Source organism: Plasmodium yoelii (assembly GCF_900002385.2).
Source record: "Plasmodium yoelii strain 17X genome assembly, chromosome: 5".
NCBI lineage: Eukaryota > Apicomplexa > Aconoidasida > Haemosporida > Plasmodiidae > Plasmodium > Plasmodium yoelii.
In genome coordinates this window covers 1,152,615-1,174,813 of record NC_036177.2, presented here as the reverse complement: position 1 = coordinate 1,174,813, position 22,199 = coordinate 1,152,615, and the positions used below count along the sequence as shown (strand labels likewise).

The 22,199-nt window shown below is 20.0% G+C and overlaps 6 protein-coding genes across 6 annotated transcripts; all 6 read right to left on the bottom strand.

Moving 5' to 3' along the window:
• Positions 1 to 1,639: 1,639 nt before the first annotated feature.
• Positions 1,640 to 2,780, bottom strand: PY17X_0527700 (PIR protein; the record flags this gene model as incomplete). Its single annotated transcript, XM_022955291.2, has 3 exons — positions 1,640 to 1,705; positions 1,793 to 2,644; positions 2,766 to 2,780. The coding sequence occupies 3 exons, from the start codon at positions 2,778 to 2,780 to the stop codon at positions 1,640 to 1,642; spliced, it is 933 nt and encodes a 310-aa protein (XP_022811734.2).
• A 2,302-nt stretch (positions 2,781 to 5,082) lies between these two features.
• Positions 5,083 to 6,119, bottom strand: PY17X_0527600 (PIR protein; the record flags this gene model as incomplete). The annotated part of the gene is made up of 3 exons (XM_022955290.1): positions 5,083 to 5,169; positions 5,256 to 5,975; positions 6,105 to 6,119. 3 exons carry the CDS (start codon positions 6,117 to 6,119, stop codon positions 5,083 to 5,085), a joined length of 822 nt encoding a protein of 273 aa, XP_022811733.1.
• A 2,281-nt stretch (positions 6,120 to 8,400) lies between these two features.
• On the bottom strand, positions 8,401 to 9,436 carry PY17X_0527500 (uncharacterized protein; the record flags this gene model as incomplete). Its single annotated transcript, XM_722490.1, has 3 exons — positions 8,401 to 8,466; positions 8,553 to 9,302; positions 9,422 to 9,436. The coding sequence occupies 3 exons, from the start codon at positions 9,434 to 9,436 to the stop codon at positions 8,401 to 8,403; spliced, it is 831 nt and encodes a 276-aa protein (XP_727583.1).
• A 2,284-nt stretch (positions 9,437 to 11,720) lies between these two features.
• On the bottom strand, positions 11,721 to 12,818 carry PY17X_0527400 (PIR protein; the record flags this gene model as incomplete). Its single annotated transcript, XM_022955289.1, has 3 exons — positions 11,721 to 11,807; positions 11,895 to 12,695; positions 12,804 to 12,818. The coding sequence occupies 3 exons, from the start codon at positions 12,816 to 12,818 to the stop codon at positions 11,721 to 11,723; spliced, it is 903 nt and encodes a 300-aa protein (XP_022811732.1).
• A 2,282-nt stretch (positions 12,819 to 15,100) lies between these two features.
• PY17X_0527300 (PIR protein) lies at positions 15,101 to 16,214 on the bottom strand (the record flags this gene model as incomplete). The annotated part of the gene is made up of 3 exons (XM_022957856.1): positions 15,101 to 15,187; positions 15,275 to 16,075; positions 16,200 to 16,214. 3 exons carry the CDS (start codon positions 16,212 to 16,214, stop codon positions 15,101 to 15,103), a joined length of 903 nt encoding a protein of 300 aa, XP_022810823.1.
• A 2,661-nt stretch (positions 16,215 to 18,875) lies between these two features.
• PY17X_0527200 (PIR protein) lies at positions 18,876 to 19,939 on the bottom strand (the record flags this gene model as incomplete). Its single annotated transcript, XM_022957850.1, has 3 exons — positions 18,876 to 18,938; positions 19,026 to 19,730; positions 19,925 to 19,939. The coding sequence occupies 3 exons, from the start codon at positions 19,937 to 19,939 to the stop codon at positions 18,876 to 18,878; spliced, it is 783 nt and encodes a 260-aa protein (XP_022810822.1).
• Positions 19,940 to 22,199: the final 2,260 nt, after the last annotated feature.

The following is a 22,199-nucleotide window of genomic DNA, read 5'->3' as shown; positions in this document are numbered from 1 at the left end:
ACTGTTTATATTTTTTAAAAATATTATTATGAATTTTTTCAATAATAAATTATTTTATAAAATATATTTTTTTTATTCATTCATTATATTATTAATTATTTTATTCTTATAATTTTAGAGAAATATTATAATGGAAATAAAATGAATTGATTAAACAACATCGTTTTATATAGATTATTAAAATACATATATTTATATTATAATATTACACATATATATTTTTTGATGATACTTATGAGTTTATTTACCTATAATAATAAACGAATTTACTTATTTGTTATTTTTAATATTTATATTGAATTTTAAAGTCAGAATCATAAACATCTGAGCTTTGGTTATTTAACAAAAAATATAAGACATTAATTAAATTTATAATTCTAAAGAATTGTGATTTCTTTATAAACAAAAAAAATTAAAAAAAAATAAATTAATAAATGATACAGGATCGGCCTGCATAAGTTGGTACATATTTAACTATGGAGATTTTTCCACATAAACGGAATTTATTGATTTTTTAGTCTGTTTTTTTTGATTAGATGAATTTATAATTATTTGCATTTTATTTTTTTTCATCAGTTGAGTTTATAACCTCTTTCATATTTTTTTTTCTTCAATTCCTTTCTCCATCCAAATGGCAAATACTAAAATAAAAATAGTAAAAATATATAATATTTGATAGTGAAGAAATATTTTAAAAATTGTATACTTCATAACTTTCTTTTTATTTACCTTGTCATAATTCATAAAATAATGTGTGTAAAATAAATATACCTTTAACGTAACTTATTTCACTATATATATTTTCTCCAAATACCACCTTATACTTTTATTCCATTCAAATCCATTCCTACATCACTTACTTCATCTATCATTTTGTTCCGTTGTCACTGAGGGAGGAAATCATAATAATTATTTTCTTCCAATTCACTCCCTCCTTAATTTCTCATATTAAATGCTGTAATTATTTAAATCAACCTTTTCTTCTAGGACCAAATCGATGCTTTGGAATCATCTTTTTATATCGATTCCAATATTCGATAAATTCCCCCATAAACCAATAACCCCAAATTAACAATAAAATACAAAAAGACTTAGTTAAACACATTTACCATTAAGTTATATTAACAAAAAATCAAATTCTTATTTGCCAAAATATATTATTTTATTCATTCCTTTTCATATTCATCTTTATTCTCATTTTTTCTTACATATTTAGACTTAATATAAATATTAAAAATTACAACTTATCCCTTACATATTTTAATAATTTATTTCCTATATATATTTAAAACAATTCTTTAAACTAATAAATGTTATCAAATTATAAAAAATTAAATGCAATATAACACTTAATCCTAATCCGAATATGGGGTTCAAAAACATAATTCTGGCCCACAACATAAAATCTATTTAAAAATTATACAAAAACAGTATAAAAATATTATAACTATACATATATAACATTATATATTATTGGTTATATTATTTAATTATTCTTATAGACCCAATAATTATGTTCAAAAATTATGATGAAAAATTATTTATTTTCAAATAGACAATTTCTTAACACATATCAATCATTATTACTGTTTCTGAGATGGTCATTACTCTTATAATCTTACATTATCCATTTTCTTCTTTATTTTTTTAGCTTTTCTCTTAAATGTTGTTTTTGGGTTTTTTTCCGAAATTCAAATAACGAATACTAATATAAAATGTTAAGAAGTATACGATTTATTTGTTAAAATTTGCATATATAATGAAAATAATTTTTAAATTCCTTATTATTTACCTTATAAGAAACTCCCAATAAAATCGATGCTACAACAAATATAATTGCAATTGGAATTAGTGTACTTTTTGTCACTGAACATTCTGTCACTGGACTATTTGTCACTGGACATTCTTTCACTGGACATTCTTTCACTGGACATTCTTTCACTGGGCATTCTTTCACTGGACTTTTTGTCACTGAACTTCGTGGACAAGTTACAAGGAATTCGATATCATTACATACATCCTTTTTATATTTCTCTTTAAATTTGTCATAATCTTTTAATAAACTAGACAATAGTTGTAAATAAGAACTTCCTTTATTAATATCAAAAATATTTTTAACTTTTTCACATTTTTCATAAAATTCTCCAGCATTTTTTAAACATGTATTGCATTGGATTTTTTTTGTACCAATTTCTTTATTCATCTTACATAATAATTTAAATGCATCATAAAAATTTGATATATCTTTAATATTCATATTCATCGATTCTATTTTTGCATCTATAACATCTATCTTAATATTATTATCACCAAATGTTTTCTGTTCATAATGACTATTTGTTTTTATATGTTCAGTATAAAACTCGTTTAATGTGGTGGTTCCATCATCTGTTTTTTGATTCAGTTTGTGACCTAACCATAAAATAGCGTATTCAGCAATTTTATCACTCTCTAAATTTTTAATATCATCATAATCCTTACAGAAACCTAGCAATCCTATAAAAGCAGAACTAATTTTTTTGTTATCATCATTATCACACTTATTATCAGGACAATACATATTGGTATAACTTCCACTAAACGTATAATTTTGAGAATCTCGATTGAAGACAAAACCATTATCGCATAATTCAAGTGCATCACACTACGAATATATTTTACGAATTAAAAAAAAAAATGTATTAATATAAATGTTACTAAAATGAAAATTAATATAATTTATAGTTAATGCAACATCCAAATAATGTAAGAAAAAGGATATATACCAGATTAACGCCCATTATAATGAAATTCCGTTATAATTTGGAGATTATATGGGATGATGTTATTTATATATATTGTATAAAATATATGGTATATTTACTTAAGCTCTTTACATACCAATTATCTTTCGTTATATATATTCTTAATTTTAACTTCATATAAAATAATAATATAGTAGTATTACTAAAATCATATTATACTTATTTTATGACATTTAGATAAATTACCTTAAATAGAGGGTTTCTTAATACATTTTATACAAAAAATTTCTATTTTTACTAACACTTGGTAAAATTTATTGTAAAAATGGATATAATTTTATAAAGAATTTAAAAAATATATACATATCCTTTAATATTGAACGTAAACAACGCCCTAAAACTTAAATACTGTATAAATTTAAAAATAAACAAGTTTTATTATTATTATAATCCTTAAAACCATATAAATAATAATTTTTTAAAATATATTAAATATTTATATATTTGTTTCTTATAATATATAATATAGTTTTTTCTAAAATTATAGTATTTTAAAGTTATATGTTCCATTTTCTATCCAAATTACATAATTTTAATATTACTTTTAATTAATATAGATAAATTAAAAAATAATTTTAACATTTTAAATAACTTTATTTTTATTCCTACATATTCTAATTTATAAGTATTCCTTATTGGGTAATTTTATAATATATTTTCCCATCTTTTCCATTTTTTAAAACAAAAATTAGCACTGAACCCGTATTTATAAGCTTAAATAATTCTTTGAATGTATATTGTTTTTAAAATAATACTTAGTAAATATTAAACATATATACCTACTGATGATATTTTAAAGTATAATAGAAAACTATGTTTAATTAGGTTGTTATATTCCCTTTTAAGAGAAGAGAGATAAGATATATTTCCTCTTTTAATATATAAGTTAAGTTAAATATTCGCTAAATGTTTTGCACTGCTCATTCTTATATTATATATTTATTGTTATAGTTATCAATGTATATACATTCAAATAATTTATTAAAAGTTTTATATTTTATTAATTCTATGGAAAAACAACGACAATATAATATGCAATAATAAAATGATATTTAACATGAATTGAGTCTTTAACCCTTTCTTTATTTATCCAGTTTTTTATAATATAAAACTACAAATCCCCAATTGGATCTTTAACAAAATATATAACATTGATAACTTTATAATGTATTATTATTTATCTTTTCGATAATATTAATGTTTAATTATATGAAGGTTTCACAATAAAACATTATTTCAATATTAGTTATTAGTATACCATTTTACTAGTTAATATTTATAGGCATATAATGATAACGCTAATTTTATATACCAAATTGTTTAAAGTATTATAACAAACTATAACATAAAATTTTATTAATATACTTATATTTTTTTTTTTAAATCTTTTGAAATATAATTTATTTATACTTCAAAACAATAAAGTTTAAAAAGTAATAGTGATTAATCTATTATAATACCTATATGATAAATAAATTAATGTATATAGAACTATCCCTATTATTTGAATTTAAAACTTTAGCATAAAATGAAACTATATATAATCGAAAGTTAAAAGGGTAGTATACATATATCTATAATTTAATTTTTTATTAATATGCATATTTTTATTGTATTATTAAAAATGTTAGATGCACAAAATTCATATTATAGATAACGTTATATTGTCGAATGTCGATCGATATTTTATGAATATCTATTATTACAGTTCGGTTGTTAAAATAAAATTTAAATCAAAATAATAATGACAGAAATAATAAGTTTTACTAAATAAGTGTTCACCAAACAAAGAAATGCATTGTATATTATGTGAATAATTCAATATAGCCCCTGATTAACAAGTTTTATATAATAGGGAATTGCGATATAGAAAAATATGAATTCATATATAAAAATATCTATATTAATATATATAATATAGACATTTTATTTTAATCATATTAAATCGGAATGAACACTCAATTATATACATTATAACATATGGAAAATATGATATTCACTCTTTTCATATTAGCTTATGCCCCTTTTTGATTGCATATTTGAACTTTTGAACTATATCTTATGATTAAACAAACGGAAATGGTACATATATTTAATTAGTGTTCAAATTATAAAAAATAAATAAAGATATAATACTTAATCCTAACCCATAACATAAAAACTATATAAAAATTATGCAAAAATTGTGACCAAAAATTACTTCGAAATAGACAGTTTCTTAACATATATCAATAATTATTACTATTCGTGAAATAATTACTTCTCTTCGAATTATATATTAATGAATCATTTTCTTCATTATATTTTTTATTTTTTCTCTTAATTTTTGTTTTTGAAATCGTTTCCGAAATCCAAATAATGAATACTAATATAAAATGTTAAGAAACGTATATTTTTTTGTTAATGTTTGCATATATATAATAATATTTTTTTTAATTCCTTATTATTTACCTTATAAGAAATTCCCAAAAAAATTGGTATTGCAACAAATATAAATGCAATTGAAATTAGTGAATAAGTTAGAAGAGATGGAAAATTATTACATTTATTTTTTAAATTATCATAATCATTTGATAATATAGAAAATATTTGACTATATGAGTCGTCTTTATTAATATCCGAATCTTTCTTAAGTTGATCATATTTTTTAACAAATTTATTATCACCTTCCAAATATTTCTCGCATTTTTGATTGTCTTCATCAAATTCAGTATACATTTCACATAATGATTTAAATGCGTCATAAAATTTAGATATATCTTTGATATTCATTTCCATCAAATAATTTTTTTTATTTATAAGATCATCATAACTATTATAAGCACCAACGTCGTCTATAGATTTTTGATACTCATTGACATTTTGCATATGACCAGTATAGAAATCCATCAATTTAGTGATTCCGTTATCTGTTTTTTGATTTAACTTATAACTTAACCACACCAAAATGTATACAACAACATTGATATTACTGTTTGCATACTTCTTGAACGAAACAGAATCTCCGAAAATTACTTTAAACAACCATAAACACCAACCGTTAATTTTATCGATATCAGTATATGAATCTTTAGTAAAATGCGATTTGTATTGATTATCATCAAGAAATTTATAACTTCCACTATCCAATTCATCGGGAAACCAACTTCTTACAGCAAGGAACATATCACACTATGAAAACATTTAAAAAGGTATAATAAAGTATACGCTAATGAAACTTTTATAAAATAAAGTTTAATTATATTTATATATAATACAATATCAAAAAATGTGAAGGAAATTATTAAAAAATGCATATACCACGTCCTTATTCATTATAATGGGGTTTTATTTTTGATTTGTAAATTGAGTAAAATCATTCTGTTTTATATACACTTCCCCCAATATGTGACATAAATACTTTAATCCTATATATAACAACTGTCTGTAGTTAAATATATTATAAGTTTTTCAATAATTAAATTAATATAGAATAATGATATTACTAAAGAAACGGTCTATTCCTTTTTTTGATAACTACTAAGCTGCCTTAAATTGGAGATATTTAATACATTTTGGTCAGATGCATAATATAATTTATGATTATTAATAACATCCATTATAATTTTATTATAAAAATTTAAGTAGTTTAGTAATGAATTTAAAATACTCCCTCTTATTTGTGTGTCTCAATATAGAAAAATACAATTTTTTTTCTCATGCTTTAATAAATCTATTATTAGTATAATTTTTAAAAGTATATAAATATATATTTATATACTTGTTTCTTATAATATATAATATAGTTTTTTCTAAAATTATAGTATTTTAAAGTTATATGCTCCATTTTCTATGCAAATTATATAAATTTATATTGTTTTTGATGAATATAGATAAATTCATAATCCATTTTAATGATTCCGATAACTATATTTTCATTTCTATATACTTCAATTTATAAATATACCATATTGAGTAATTTTATAATATATTTTACGCATAATTTTCACGGTTTAAAACAATTAGCACTGAACCTGTATTTATTAAGCTATTTGTAAGTTTAAATACGCCTTTGAATGTAAATAGTTTTTAAAATAATACTTAATAAATATTAAATATTAGCATATAAATAAGTATTGATGGAAATTTTAAAGATAATAGAAAACTATGTTTAATTAAGTTATTATATTTCACTTTAAGAGGAGAGAGATAAGATATCTTTGCTCTTTTAATATATAAATTTATATAAATATTCTCTAAATGTTCTGAATTGTTCATTTTTATCTTATATAATCTATTGTTATAGTTATTAATGCATATACATTCAAATAATTTATTAAAATTTCTATATTTTATTAATTCTATGATAACATAATGTTGTTTTTAATTAAATACTATTCATTAAACATTGACAAAATGACATTTAACATGAATTAAATCTTTATCATTTTCTCCATGGATTCAAATTTTTATAATATAAAACCACATATCCCAAAGTGGATCTTTAACAAATATATAAAAATTATATCATTATAATGCATTATTATTTGTCTTTTTGATAAAATTAATATTTAATTGTATTCAGTTTCCATAATAAAACAATATTTCAATATTAATTATTAGTATAGTATTTTATTAGTTTATATGTATAGTCATATAATAATAACGCATTATATCTATAATCTTATTTATAATTATTGAACAAAATATGATATGAAATTTTATTAATATACTTGTATTTTATTTTTTAAATTTTTTGAAATATAATTTATTTGTACCTCAAAACTATGAAGTTTAAAAATAAATAGTTAATAATTTAATATTATACCTTTATATAAAATAAATTAATGTATATAAAGCATCTTTTATTAATACTAATTAATTTGAACACAAATGTAAAGGAAATACAAAAGAGAATAGTAACTAAAATTAAAACATCAAAAATATTGATATATAGTGTATTTTTTATGTATTACAAAAAATGTTAGATGCATAACATGCCTTTTATAGATAACGTTGTATTGTCGATTTTCGATCGATATTTATATGAAGATCTATTATTACAGTTCAGTTGGATAACATGTTTTAAATTAAAATCAATATGGTACAAATAATAAGTTTTACTAAATAAAATTTTCATTAAATAAAGAAACATATTATGATATGCATAATTCAATATAACAAAATATTAACTTTTATATAGGGAATTATTATATATCATAATATGAATTAATATATGTAATATAGTTATTTTACTTTAATCATATTAAATATATATTAACACTCAATTATATATATTATAACTTATAAATATGTTATATAACCCCTTTCATATTAATGGGAGTACCAATTTGGGGGGTACATATTTTGAACATCATCTTGAGATTAAACATGCATGGATGGTACATATATTAAATTAGTGTTTAAATTATACAAAATTAAGTAAAGATATAATACTTAGCTCTAACCCGAATATGGGTCCCACAACATAAAAAATATATAAAAATTATGCAAAAATTACTTCGAAATAGACAATTTCTTAAAATATATAAATAATTATTACTATTCCTGAATTAATCACTCTCTTCGAATAATATATTAATGATCAGTTTCTTCTTTATTTTTTTAGCTTTTCTCTTAATTTTTGTTTTTGAGATCGTTTCCGAAATCCAAATAACGAATACTAATATAAAATGTTAAGAAGCATATGGTTGTTCGTTAATATTTACATATATATAATATTTTTTTTTTTAATTCCTTATTATTTACCTTATAAGAAACTCCCAATAAAATTGATGCTGTAACAAATATAATTCCAATTGTAATTAGTATATTTTTTGTTACTGAACTTCGTGGACAAGCTACAAGTGGTGATGAATTAGCACATGCCATATTATATAATTTTTCAAAATTTTTATAATCATTTGATAAATTAGACAATAGTTGAAAATAAGAACTTCCTTTATTAATATCTAAATCATTTTTAAGTTTTTCATATTTTTCAAACAATTCTCTAGCATTTTCAAAACATTTATTGCATTCGTAGCCTTCTGCACCAATTTCACTATACATGTTACATAATGATTTAAATGCATCATAAAAATTAGATATATCTTTAATATCGATATCCATCGATTTTATTTTTTTACATATATCATCCTTTTTAATCTTACTATCACTATCACTATCAGCAGTTATATGCTGATTATAGCAACTATTTGTTTCTATACGTTCGGTATAAAAATCGTTTAATGTAGTGGTTCCATTTTTTGCTTTTTGATTTAGTCTATAACTTAACCATAAAATAGCGTATTCAGCAAGTTTATCACTATCTATATTTTCCTCACCAATATTACCAATCATATTTAGTAACACCATAAAACCAGAGATAATCTCTTCTTCATCACTAATACAGTTACTATCAGAGAAAACAATATTTAATAAATTACTAAAATTATATTCTCCCTGGTTTTTCGGACCATCATCAAAAGATTTATCGATCAAATTAATTACTTCACACTACGAATATATTTTACGAATTAAACAAAAAATGTATTAATATAAATGTTACTAAAATTAAAATTAATATAATTTATAGTAATACAACATACGAATAATATAAGAAAAAGGATATATACCAATCCCTTAGACATTATAATGAAATTCTGTTATAATTTGGAGATTATGCGGGGTGATGTTATTTATATATATTGTATAAAATATATGATGTATTTACTTAAGCTCTTTACATAGAAGTTATCTTTCGTTAGACATATTGTTCTTAATTTTAACTTCATATAAAATAATAATACATTAGTATTACTAAAATCATATTATACTTATTTTATGGCAATTAGCTAAATTACCTTAAATATAGGGTTTCTTAATACATCTTTTCCATATGTATATATGATGCATTTTATACAAAAATGATTATTATTAATAAAATATGGTATAACTTTATTATAAAAATGAATATACTTTTATAATGAATTTAAAAAATACATACTTGTAGATATGCTTTAATATAGAACCCAAACAACGTCATAAAACTCAAATACTGCACAAATATAAAAAATTAAAAAAGTTATTATTATTAGAATCCTTAAAGTATATACTTGTTTCTAATAATATATAATATAGTTTTTTCTAAAATTATAGCATTTTCAAACTAAGTTACATGTTCCATTTTCTATGCAAATCAAATAATTTATATTATTTTTATTTAATATATATAAATTAAAAAACAATTTTAATGTGTTAAATAACTTTATTTTTATTCCCATATACTTCAATTTGTAAGTATGCCTTATTGGGTAATTTTATAATATATTTTATCCATAATTTCCACTCTCTAAAACAACAATTAGCACTGAAACAGTATTTATAAGCTTAAATAAGCCCTTGAATGTATATTATTTTTAAAATAATACATAGTAAATATTAACATATAAATATATATTAATAGTATTTTAAAGTATAATATAAAATTATTTGTGAATATGTTGTTATATTGCCCTTTAAGAGGAGAGAGATAAGATATATTTGCAATTTTAATATATATATTTAGATAAATATTTCCTAAATACTATACATTGTTCATTCTTATCTTATATATTTATTGATATAGTTATCAATGTATGTACATTCAAATAATTTATTAAAAATTCTATATTTTATTAATTATATGGTAAAGTAATGTTTTAGATTAAAAAATTATTATTCAATAAAAACTAATAATATAATAAGAGTTAATATGTAATAATAAAATGACATTTAACATTAATTGAGTCGTTATCATTTTCTCCATGGATCCAAATTTTTATAATATAAAACCACATATCCCGAAGTGGATCTTTAGCAAATATATAAAAATTATGCGTCTTTTCGATAAATTAATATTAATGTTTATTATATAAAGGTTTCACAATAAAATAATATTTCAATATTAGTTATTGATAGAGTATTTTATTAAATTATATGTATAAGCATATAATAATAACGTATTATATTTATCATATTATTTATAATTACTAGAACTATAACATTAAATTTTATTAATTATATTTTATTAATATAATTATATTTTATTTTTTAAATATTTTAAAATAATATTTATTTATATCTCAAAATATAAAATTTAAAAATTAATGGTGATTAATCTATTATTATACCTTTATGATAATTAAATTAATATATATATAACTATTCCTATCAATATAAATTAGAACATTAATATAAATGCAAATTATTGAAATGAAAAAAATTATTATTATATATATTTATAATTTATAAATTTATTATAATATATCTATAGTACATTTTTTATGTATTACTAAAAATGTTAGATGCATAAAATGCATTTTATAGATCATGTTGTGTTGTCGAATATCGATCGATATTTTATGAATATATATTATTACAGTTCAGTTGGATAACATGATTTAAATCAAAATAAATATGACAAAAGTTATAAGTTTTACTAAATAAAAAAACATATTATGATATGCATAATTTAATGTAGCTCTGGGTTATCAAGGCTTATATAATAGGCAATTATGATATAGATAATATGAATTAATATATGAAATATAGACATTTTATTTTAATCATATTAAATCGCCATGATCACTCAATTATATATATTATAACTTATAAAACATGTTACGCAATTCATTACATATTAGCTTATGCCCCTTCTTGGTTGCATATTTGGACTTTTGATTTCATTTTGTGATTAAAAATACGAGTATAGTACATATATTAAATTAGTGTTTAATTATAAAAATTAAATAAAGATATAATACTTAGCCCTAACCCGAATATGGGTCTCACAACATAAAAACTATATAAAAATTACTCTCCAATAGACAGTTTCTTATCATATATCAATAATTATTACTATTCCTGAAATAGTCACTCTCTTCGAATCATATATTAATGATCCAGTTTCCTCTTTATATTTTTTATTTTTTCTCTTAAATATTGTTTTTGAGCCCGTTTCCGAAATCCAAATAACGAATACTAATATAAAAATGGTAAACGTATGATTTTTTTGTTAACGTTTGCATATATATAATGAAAATATTTTTTTAATTCTTTATTATTTACCTTATAAGAAATTCCTAAAAAAAATGCTATTGCACCAAATATCGATAAAACTGTAAATAATCTGTTTTCTATCGACGAACTTGATGATGTCTCTCCAGATGTTAGTGCAGAAATGTTTGCTGTTATCTCTGGAAGCGGTTGATCATTTTTACATTCAGTTTTTAAATGATCATAATCAGCTGATAACGCAGACAATATTTGTTTAAATGAACTATCAGTAGTATTATTAGAATCTCCATCAAGTTCTTGATATTTTACAACAAATTCATTCGCATTATTTAACAACTCATCCTTATTTATATTCTTTGAAAAATTACCATACATACTACATATTAATTTGGATGCATCATAAAATTTAGATAGATCTTTAATATTAATATTCATCAAATCTGTTTGTTTCTCTATGAATTCACCAAGACCTGAAAATTTATAGGCATCTTTTGTAAATTTACTATATTTACCACTATTATCTACACTATTAGTATAAAAATCGCTTATTTTAGTGAAATTGTGTCCTAATTTTTGATTTAATTTGTAACTTAACCATATAGTAATATGTATAAAAAAAATTGGATTAATATTATTTCCATCACGACCTTTCTTTGGGTATTTAGTAAAATATTGTTCAAGTAACCATAAAAATCCAGCCGTAATTTTATCTAGATTATTATTGCATTCATTTACTCCTGAATCTTTCTCAGGGCAATATTGCGTTAAATCCTTATTATCATCAAAAGCGAGTGTTCCATTTTTTCCTAATTCATCGGGTAAATGCTTCCTCAAATAGTCAAATTTTGAACACTAAAAAACCATTTAAAAAAAAATGATAAAAATATGTACTAAGAAAATGTTTTTAAAATAAAACTTAATGAAGTTTATAGCAAATATAATATCAAAAAGTGTATATACCAATTCAGCATTCATTATGATGGAATATAATTTATAATCTCTAGGTTAAGGGTGTATCATATTAGTTTTATATATATATACTAAAATAGGTTATACAATTATTTAACCCTATATATAGCAAATATTTGTAGATAAAATTATTTTTATTATTCTTAGATCCAATTTAAAATTAATACGGAATAATAATATTATTACTAAAAGGAAATTATATTTTTGTTTATGGTAGATGAATTACCTTGTTTTGGGGACGTTTAATACATCTTTTATCATATGTATATATAATATAATTTTGCATAAATTGTTATCTTTAATAACATTCATATGATAATTATTATAAAAATTAAAGTAACATTGTAATGAATTTAGAATATATTTTCTTATACATATTCTTTAATATAGAAAATAAACGTCATTTCTTTTATTTTAATAAACGGTCCCCCAAAACTAATATACTGAACAAATCGAAACAATTACTAAATTTATTATTACTATAATCCTTAAAAGTATATAAATAGTTATTTTTTAATATATATTAAATTTTTATATACTTGTTTCTTATAATATGTAATATATATTTTTTAAAAATTATAGCATTTGCAAAATAAGATGCATTGTTCCCTTTTTTAATTGCATGTACATAATTTTAATATTATTTTTATTTAATATAAATAAATTAATAATCCATTTTAATAAATAAATAACTTTATCTTTATTCCTATATACTTTAATTTAGAAATATACATTGTTGGACAATTTTATAATATATTTTGCCATATTTTCCATTCTTTAAAACAATTTGCACTGAACCCGTACTTATAAGCTTAAATAATTCTTTGAATATAGATTGTTTTAAAATAATACTTAGTAAATATTAAACATATATACCTACTGATGATATTTTAAAGTATAATAGAAAACTATGTTTAATTAGGTTGTTATATTGCCTTTAAGAGGAGAGAGATAAGATATATTGCTATTTTAATATATAAATTTAGATAAATATTCATTAAATGTTCTACATAATTCATTTTATTGTATAGTTATCAATGTATATACATTCAAATAATTTATTAAAAATACTATATTTTATTAATTCTACAAAAAACAATAATAATATAATACGCGTTAATATTGAATAATAAAATGATATTTAATATTAATTATTTAACCCTTTCTCCATTAATCCATATTTTTAGAATATAAAACTACAAATTCCAAATTGAATCATTAACAAATATATAATGTATTATTATGTCTTTTCTATAAAATTAATATTTAATTATATGAAGGTTTCACAATAAAACAATATTTTAATATTAACTATTTGTAATTTCTAGATTATATGTATAGGCATATAATAATGCATCATATATATAATATTAAACTTTATTAATATACTTATATTTTATTTTTTAACTATTTTAAAATATAATTTATATATACCTATATCTTTAAAACTTACAAATTAATAGTGATTAATCTATTATTATACCTATGATAAATAAATTAACGTATATAATACAACTTCTATTAATACAAATGTAAAGGAAATACAAAAAAGGAATATAAACACAATTAAAACTTAACAAATATTATATATAGTTCAATTTTTTATTGATTATTAAAAATGTTAGATGCATAAAATGCCTTTTATAGATAACGTTGTATTGTCGATTCTCGGTCGATATTTTATGAACATCTAATATTAAATTTCAGTTGGATAAGATGATTTGAATCAAAATAAATATTATACAAATAATAAGTTTTACTAAATAAAATGTTTCATCAACCAAAGAAACATATTATGTTATATATAATTCAATATAGTCTCTGATTAACAAGTTTTATATAATGAAAATTATGATATAGCATAATATAAATTTATATATAGACAATATCTATATTAATATATGCAATATAGACATTTTATTCTAATCATATTAAATCGGCATGAACACTCAATTATATATATTATAGCTTATAAAATATGTTATGTAACCCCTTCCACGTTAATGGTTATATTCACTTTTGGGTTGCATATTTGGACTTTCGAACATTATCTCGTGATTAAACATACGGGATGGTATATATATTTAATTAGTGTTCAAATTATAAAAAATTAATACAATATAATACTTATCCCTAACCTGAACATGGGTTCCACAAACACAATCCTGGCCCATAACATAAAAACAATATAAAAACTATAATCAAAAATTACTTCGAAATATACAATTTCTTAAAACATATCAATCATTATTACTATTCCTAAATAGTCACTCTCTTTGAATCATATATTAATGATTCATTCTCTTCTTTATATTTTTTATTTTTTCTCTTATTTGTTGTTTTTTAAATCGTTTCCGAAATCCAAATAACGAATACTAATATAAAAATGGTAAACGGATTAGTTTTTTGTTAAAATTTGCATATATATAATGAAAATATTTTTTCAATTCCTTATTATTTACCTTATAAGAAATTCCCAAAAAAATTGGTATTACAGCAAATATCGATAAAACTATAAATACTTTGTTTCCTATCGACGAACTTGATGTATCTTCAGAAATTTGTCCAGAACTGTATGCAGAATCTTGTACAAAATTGTTTGCTGTTCCTATCGTTGAAAGGGATGGAAAATTGTTACATTTCTTTTTAATATTATCATAATTAGTTGATAAACTAGATAATATTTTATTATATGAACTGTTTTTAGTAATACTAGTATCTTCCTTAAGTTTTTTATATTTTTCAACAAATCCATTAGCATATTTTAAACAATTCTTGCAATTTGGACTTTGTTCATCAAATTCAATATATATCATACATAATTCATTAAATGCGTCATAAAATTTAGATATAATTTTCATATCCATATTCACCATATTTGCTTTATCTACAAGATCCTTATAACTATTATACTCTGCAACGTCAGTTATAGACTTTTTATATGTATTATTATTTATATACATATTATAAAAATATTGTAAATTGCTCATATTTTCTTCACTTTTCTTTAGGTTTAACATGTAACTTAACCATATGATAATGTAATCAACCATATTGATGTCATTATGATACTTAAACACAGAAGAATCCTTAAATAATGCATCAAACAAAAATAAACATCCAGCATTAACTTTTCCGAGATTATCACTACATCTGCTATTAGTACAATACTCATTGAAATTTCTTTCATTAGTAAATTTATAGTTTCCTTTATTGTCCAATTTATCGGAAAGCGAGGTCCTTACAGCATAGAAAAATTTACACTAAGAAAGCATTTAAAGACAATTAATAAAAACGCGAATTATTAAAATAAAGTTTAATGATATATATAATACAATATCAAAAAATGTAAAGGAACTTATTATTATTATTAAAAAATGCATATACCACTCTCTTATCCATTATAATGGAATTTTATTTTTGATTTGTAAATTGAATAAAATCATGCTGTTTTATATACAATACCCCCAATATATGACGCAAATACATTAATCCTATGTATGACAATTGTCTGTAGTTAAATATATTATAAGTTTTTCAATAATTAAATTAATATTGAATAATAAAATAATATTATTACTAAAGGAACGTTTTATTTCTTTTTGTGACGATTATTTAAATTACCTTAAATAGAGAGTTGCTTAAAACATTTTTGATTAAATATAGATATTATGGATTTTATACAAAAAAGACTATTATTAATAAAATGTGGTATAGCTTTATTATAAAAATGGATATAATTTTATAAATAATTTAAAGTATTTTTAAACATAGAAAAGGAATATATTTATATTTTATGTTTTAATGATTGCTCTTCTAAAACTTAAATATGTATATATCTAAAAAATAAAAAGTTATATTATTGCTATAATCCTTAAAAGTATATAAATAATCATTTTCTAGAATATATTAAATTTTTATATGGTTGTTTCTTATAATATATAATACAGTTTTTTCTAAAATTATATTATTTTCGAATTAAGTTGCATTGTTCCCTTTTTTAATTGTATATACATAATTTTAATATTATTTTTATTTAATATAAATAAGTTCATAATCCATTTTAATGATTCCAATAACTTTATTTTTATTCCTATATAATTAAATTAGAAATATACTATATTAGATAATTATATAATATATTTTGCACATCTTTCTCACGGTTTAAAACGACAATTAACACTGTAACCGCATTTATAAGCTTAAATAAGTCTTTAAATGTATATTGTTTTTAAAATTATACTTAGTAAATATTAAATATTAATGCATAAATAAGTATTGATGCAAATTTTAAAGTATAATATAAAACTATGCGTAATTAAATTGTTATATTTACATTTTAGATAGGAGAGATAAGGGAATATGCTTTTTTAAGACAAAGATGTAGCCATATAAAATTATTTATTCTACATAGTTTAATTACATTTTATATTTTCTATCATTAAAACTTTTAACTCATGTATACATTAAAAATGACTTATAATTATTAATATTATTTTGCTTGGTAGTGCTAATTCTAACATTATCGCATTAATGCATACTTAAATAAATCTTATAATATTTCACTTGATCTTTATGCATACAATTTTAATATTATCACCCGTTTAATAATATATATAATGAATTTATACCAACGTGATATATCAAATAAACATAATATATTTGTTCGTATTTAATAATATATTAATCTAATATTATTATTGTTGTTATTAATGGTATATCACTGTATAGTACAATGAGATAATTAATGCGCTTATTAAAAATACTTTAAATCAATGTATAATATTTCCTCGTTTCATAGTTTTTAAATTATTTTAGAACATATATTATTTCGAAATAGCAATATATTTAATTATATATTTGTGAATTTGCATATATATAATAACCTAATAAAAATATTATTAATTCAAATTGAATTAATTGTTACATACCTTTTCTGTATATTTTTCATTAATATATAATTGTATATGCTTCCTAAATTTAACATATTTCAGTATTATTTATTGGTATAACATTTTACTAGTTTATATGTATAGGTATATAATAATAACGTATTATATCTATGATATTATTTATAATTATTAGAGTCAAATATGATATTAAATTTTATTAATATATTTATATTTTATTTTTTAACTATTTTAAAATATAATTTATTTATACTTCAAAACTATAAAGCTTAAAAATTAATAATGATTAATCTAATATTATACCTTTATAATAAATAAATTAATATAGAGAGAACTATTTATATCAATATAAATTATAATTTTAACATAAATGCAAATCGTTGAAATGAAAAAAATGAGTATTATATATATTTATAATTTATAAATTTATTATACATATATCTATAGTGTATTTTTATGTATTAATAAAAATGTTAGATGTATAAAACATCTTTTATAGATAACGTTGTATTGTCGACTCTCGATCGGTATTATATGCATCTATATTTTATGAATATATATTATTACTGTTTGGTTATCAAAATATGATTTAAATTAACATAATATGATACAAATAATAAGTTTATTAAATAAAATGTTTAATCAAATAAAGAAATACATTATGTATTATGATATGGATAATTCAATATAACTATGGATTAACAAGTCTTATATAATAAATAATTATGAAATATCATAATATGAATTAATATATGCAATATAGACATTTTTTTTTAACCATATTAAATCGATATGAACACTCAATTATATATATTATAATTTATGAACAAATTGTCATGTGGTCCTTTTCATATTAATGACTATGTTCCTTTGGGAGTGCATATTTAGAATTCAGCTCGAGATAAAACATACAGGGATGGTACATATATTTAATTAGTGTTCAAATTATACAAAATCAAATGCAATGTAATACTTAATCATAACCCGAATATGGGTTCCACAAACACAATCCTGACCCATAACATAAAAACTATATAAAAATTGTGCAAAAATTACTTCCCAATAGACAGTTTCTTAAAATATATAAATCATTAATACGACTCCTGAAATGTCACTACTCTTCGAATAATATATTAATGATCTATTTTCTTCTTTATTTTTTTAGCTTTTCTCTTAAATGTTTTTTAGATCGTTTCCGAAATCCAAATAATGAATACTAATATAAAATGTTAAGAAGTATACGATTCATTTGTTAAAATTTGCATATATAATGAAAATAATTTTTAAATTCCTTGTTGTTTACCTTATAAGAAACTCCCAATAAAATTGATGCTGCAACAAATACAAATCCAATTGACATTAATGTTTTTTTTATTACTGATCTTCGTGAATATGTTGGAAGGATTGGAAAATTTATAGATTTGGCATTTTTATATATATTTTTAAAATTATCATAATCATTTGATAATGTAGATAATAATTGAACATATGGACTGTCTTTAGTATTATTATAATTTTCATTAAGATCATCATATTTTTTAGCAAATTCTTTAGATTTTTTTAAACAATTATCGCAATTTGAGTAGTTTATATCAAGTCCACCATAAATGGTACACAATTTATTAAATGCATCATAAAATTTAGACATATCTTCAAAATTAATATTCAACAAATCCTTTTTTTTATCTATAAGATCATTATAACTGTTATAATCATTTACACCGCTTATTCTCGCAGTATACTTATTATTATTCTTTATATTCTTTTCATAAAAATCATATATATTCTTATAATTCATATTTTTATTTAAACTTAACATATAACTTAACCATATGATAATGTAATCAACAATATTGATATTACTTTTTGCATTAACCGTGAACGAATCAACCCCCCCAAAAAAATTATCAAAGAGAAATAAACATACAGCATGAATTTTATCGAGATCAGTCACACATTTTTTATTATCACAATAATCTTTGAAAAGACTATCATTCAAAAATGTATACTTTCCATTATTCGGTTGATATGTAAAATTTGTCCTTACAAAAGTGAACTTACTATAAAAAAACATTTAAAAACAATTATTATAAATGTGCATTATTGAAAATTTTATTAAAATAAAGTTTAATGATATTTATATATAATACAATATCAAAAAATGTAAAGTATATTATTATTATTATTAAAAAATGCATATACCATATTTACATTCATTGTGAAAATATTTTATTTTTTATTTGTAAATTGAGTAAAATCATTCTGTTTTTATATACGATACATCAAATATGTGACGCAAATACTTTAATCCTATATATAACAATTCTCTGTAGTTAAATATATTATATGTTTTTTAATAATTAAATTATTATACATAATAAAATAATATTATTAGTAAAGAAACGTTATATTTCTGTTTATGATAATTAGCTAAATTACCTTAAATAGAGGATTCCTTAATACAGTTTTGATTAAATATAGATATGATGGATTTTATACAAAAAATGCTATTCTTACTAACATATGGTATAACATTATTATAAAAATTAATATACTTTTATAATGAATCTAAAGTATGTTTGAACATAGAAAAGGAATATATTTATATCTTCTGTTTTAATGAATTTCCTTCTAAAAATAAAATACTGTATAAATCTAAAAAACACAAAATTATATTACTGTAGTCCTTAAAAGTATATAAAAAGTCATTTTTTTAAATATATTAAATTTTTGTATACTTGTTTCTAATACTATATACCACTGTTTTATTAAAATTATAGTATTTTCAAATTAAGTTGCATTGTTCCCTTTTCTAATTGCATATACATAATTTTAATATTGTTTTTATTTAATATAGATAAATTAAAAAATAATTATAACATTTTAAATAACATTATTTTTATTTCTATATACTTCAATTTATAAATATTCCGTATTAGATAATTATAGAATATATTTCGCGTATCATTTCCATAGTTTAAAACACCAATTAGTACTGAATCCGTACATATGCTATTTATAAGCTTAAATAAGTCTTTGAATGTAGATTGTTTTAAAAATCATACTTAGTAAATATTAACAAATAAGTATTGATGCAAAATTTAAAGTATAATATAAAACTATGTTTAATTAGGTTTTATATTTCCCTTTAAGAGGAGAGAGATAAGATATATTTTCCATTTTAATATATAAATATAGATAAATATTCATTAAATGTTCTGCATTGTTCATCCTTATCTTATATATTTATTGTTATAGTTATCAATGTATATCCATTCAAGTAATTTATTAAACATTCTATATTTTATTAATTCTACGATAAAACAATGCTAATTTATATTATAAAATGATTATTCATTAAACAATGATAATATAATATGGAATAATAAAAAGACTTTTAAAGTGAATTGAGAGTTTAGCCTTTTCTCTACTTATCCAGTTTTTTAAAATATAAAACCACATATCCCCAATTGAATCTTTAATAAATATATAAAGTGATACATTTGTAATGTATTATTATGTGTCTTTTCGATAATATTAATATTTAATTATATAAAGTTTCACAATGTAACAATATTTATATATTAGTTATTGGTAGGGTATTTTATTGTATTATATGTATAAACGTGTTATGGTAGCGCATTCGATCTATCATATTATTTATAATTATTATAACAAAATATTATCTGAAATTTTATTAATATACTTATGTTTTATTTTTTAAATCTTTTAAAATATTATTTATTTATACCTCAAAATATAAAGTTTAAAAATTAATAGTGATTAATCTAATATACCTTTATATTAAATAAATTAATGTATATAGAGCTATTCCTATTATTTGAATTTAAAACTTTAGAATAAAATTATACTATATATAATCGAAGGTTAAAAGAATAGATACATATATTTATAATTTAATTTTTTATTAATATGTATATTTTTATTGTATTATTAAAAATGTTAAATGCATAAAATGCCTTTTATAGATAATGTTGTATTGTCGAATATCGATCGATATTTATGAATCTATATTTTATGATTATCTATTATACATTAGTAGTGTACTTAATTAACATTAAAAATATAATCATTAATATAAAGGTATATTATAATGTAGGTAATTGCTTCAAATGAATCGAATTATAATTATACTCTGATAATAATATTATTATACAGTTCAGTTGGATAACATGATTTAAATTAAAATCAATATGGTACAAATAATACGTTTTACTAAATAAAATTTTCATTAAATAAAGAAACATATTATGATATGCATAATTCATTATAATTATGATTAACAAACTTTATATAATAAATAATTACGATATAGCATAATATGAATCAATATATGTAATATAGTTATTTTACTTTAATCAAATTAAATCGGCATGAACACTCAATTATATATATTGTAACTTATGAACAAATGTTATACAATCCCATTTATATTAGCTTATCCCCATTTGGGGTT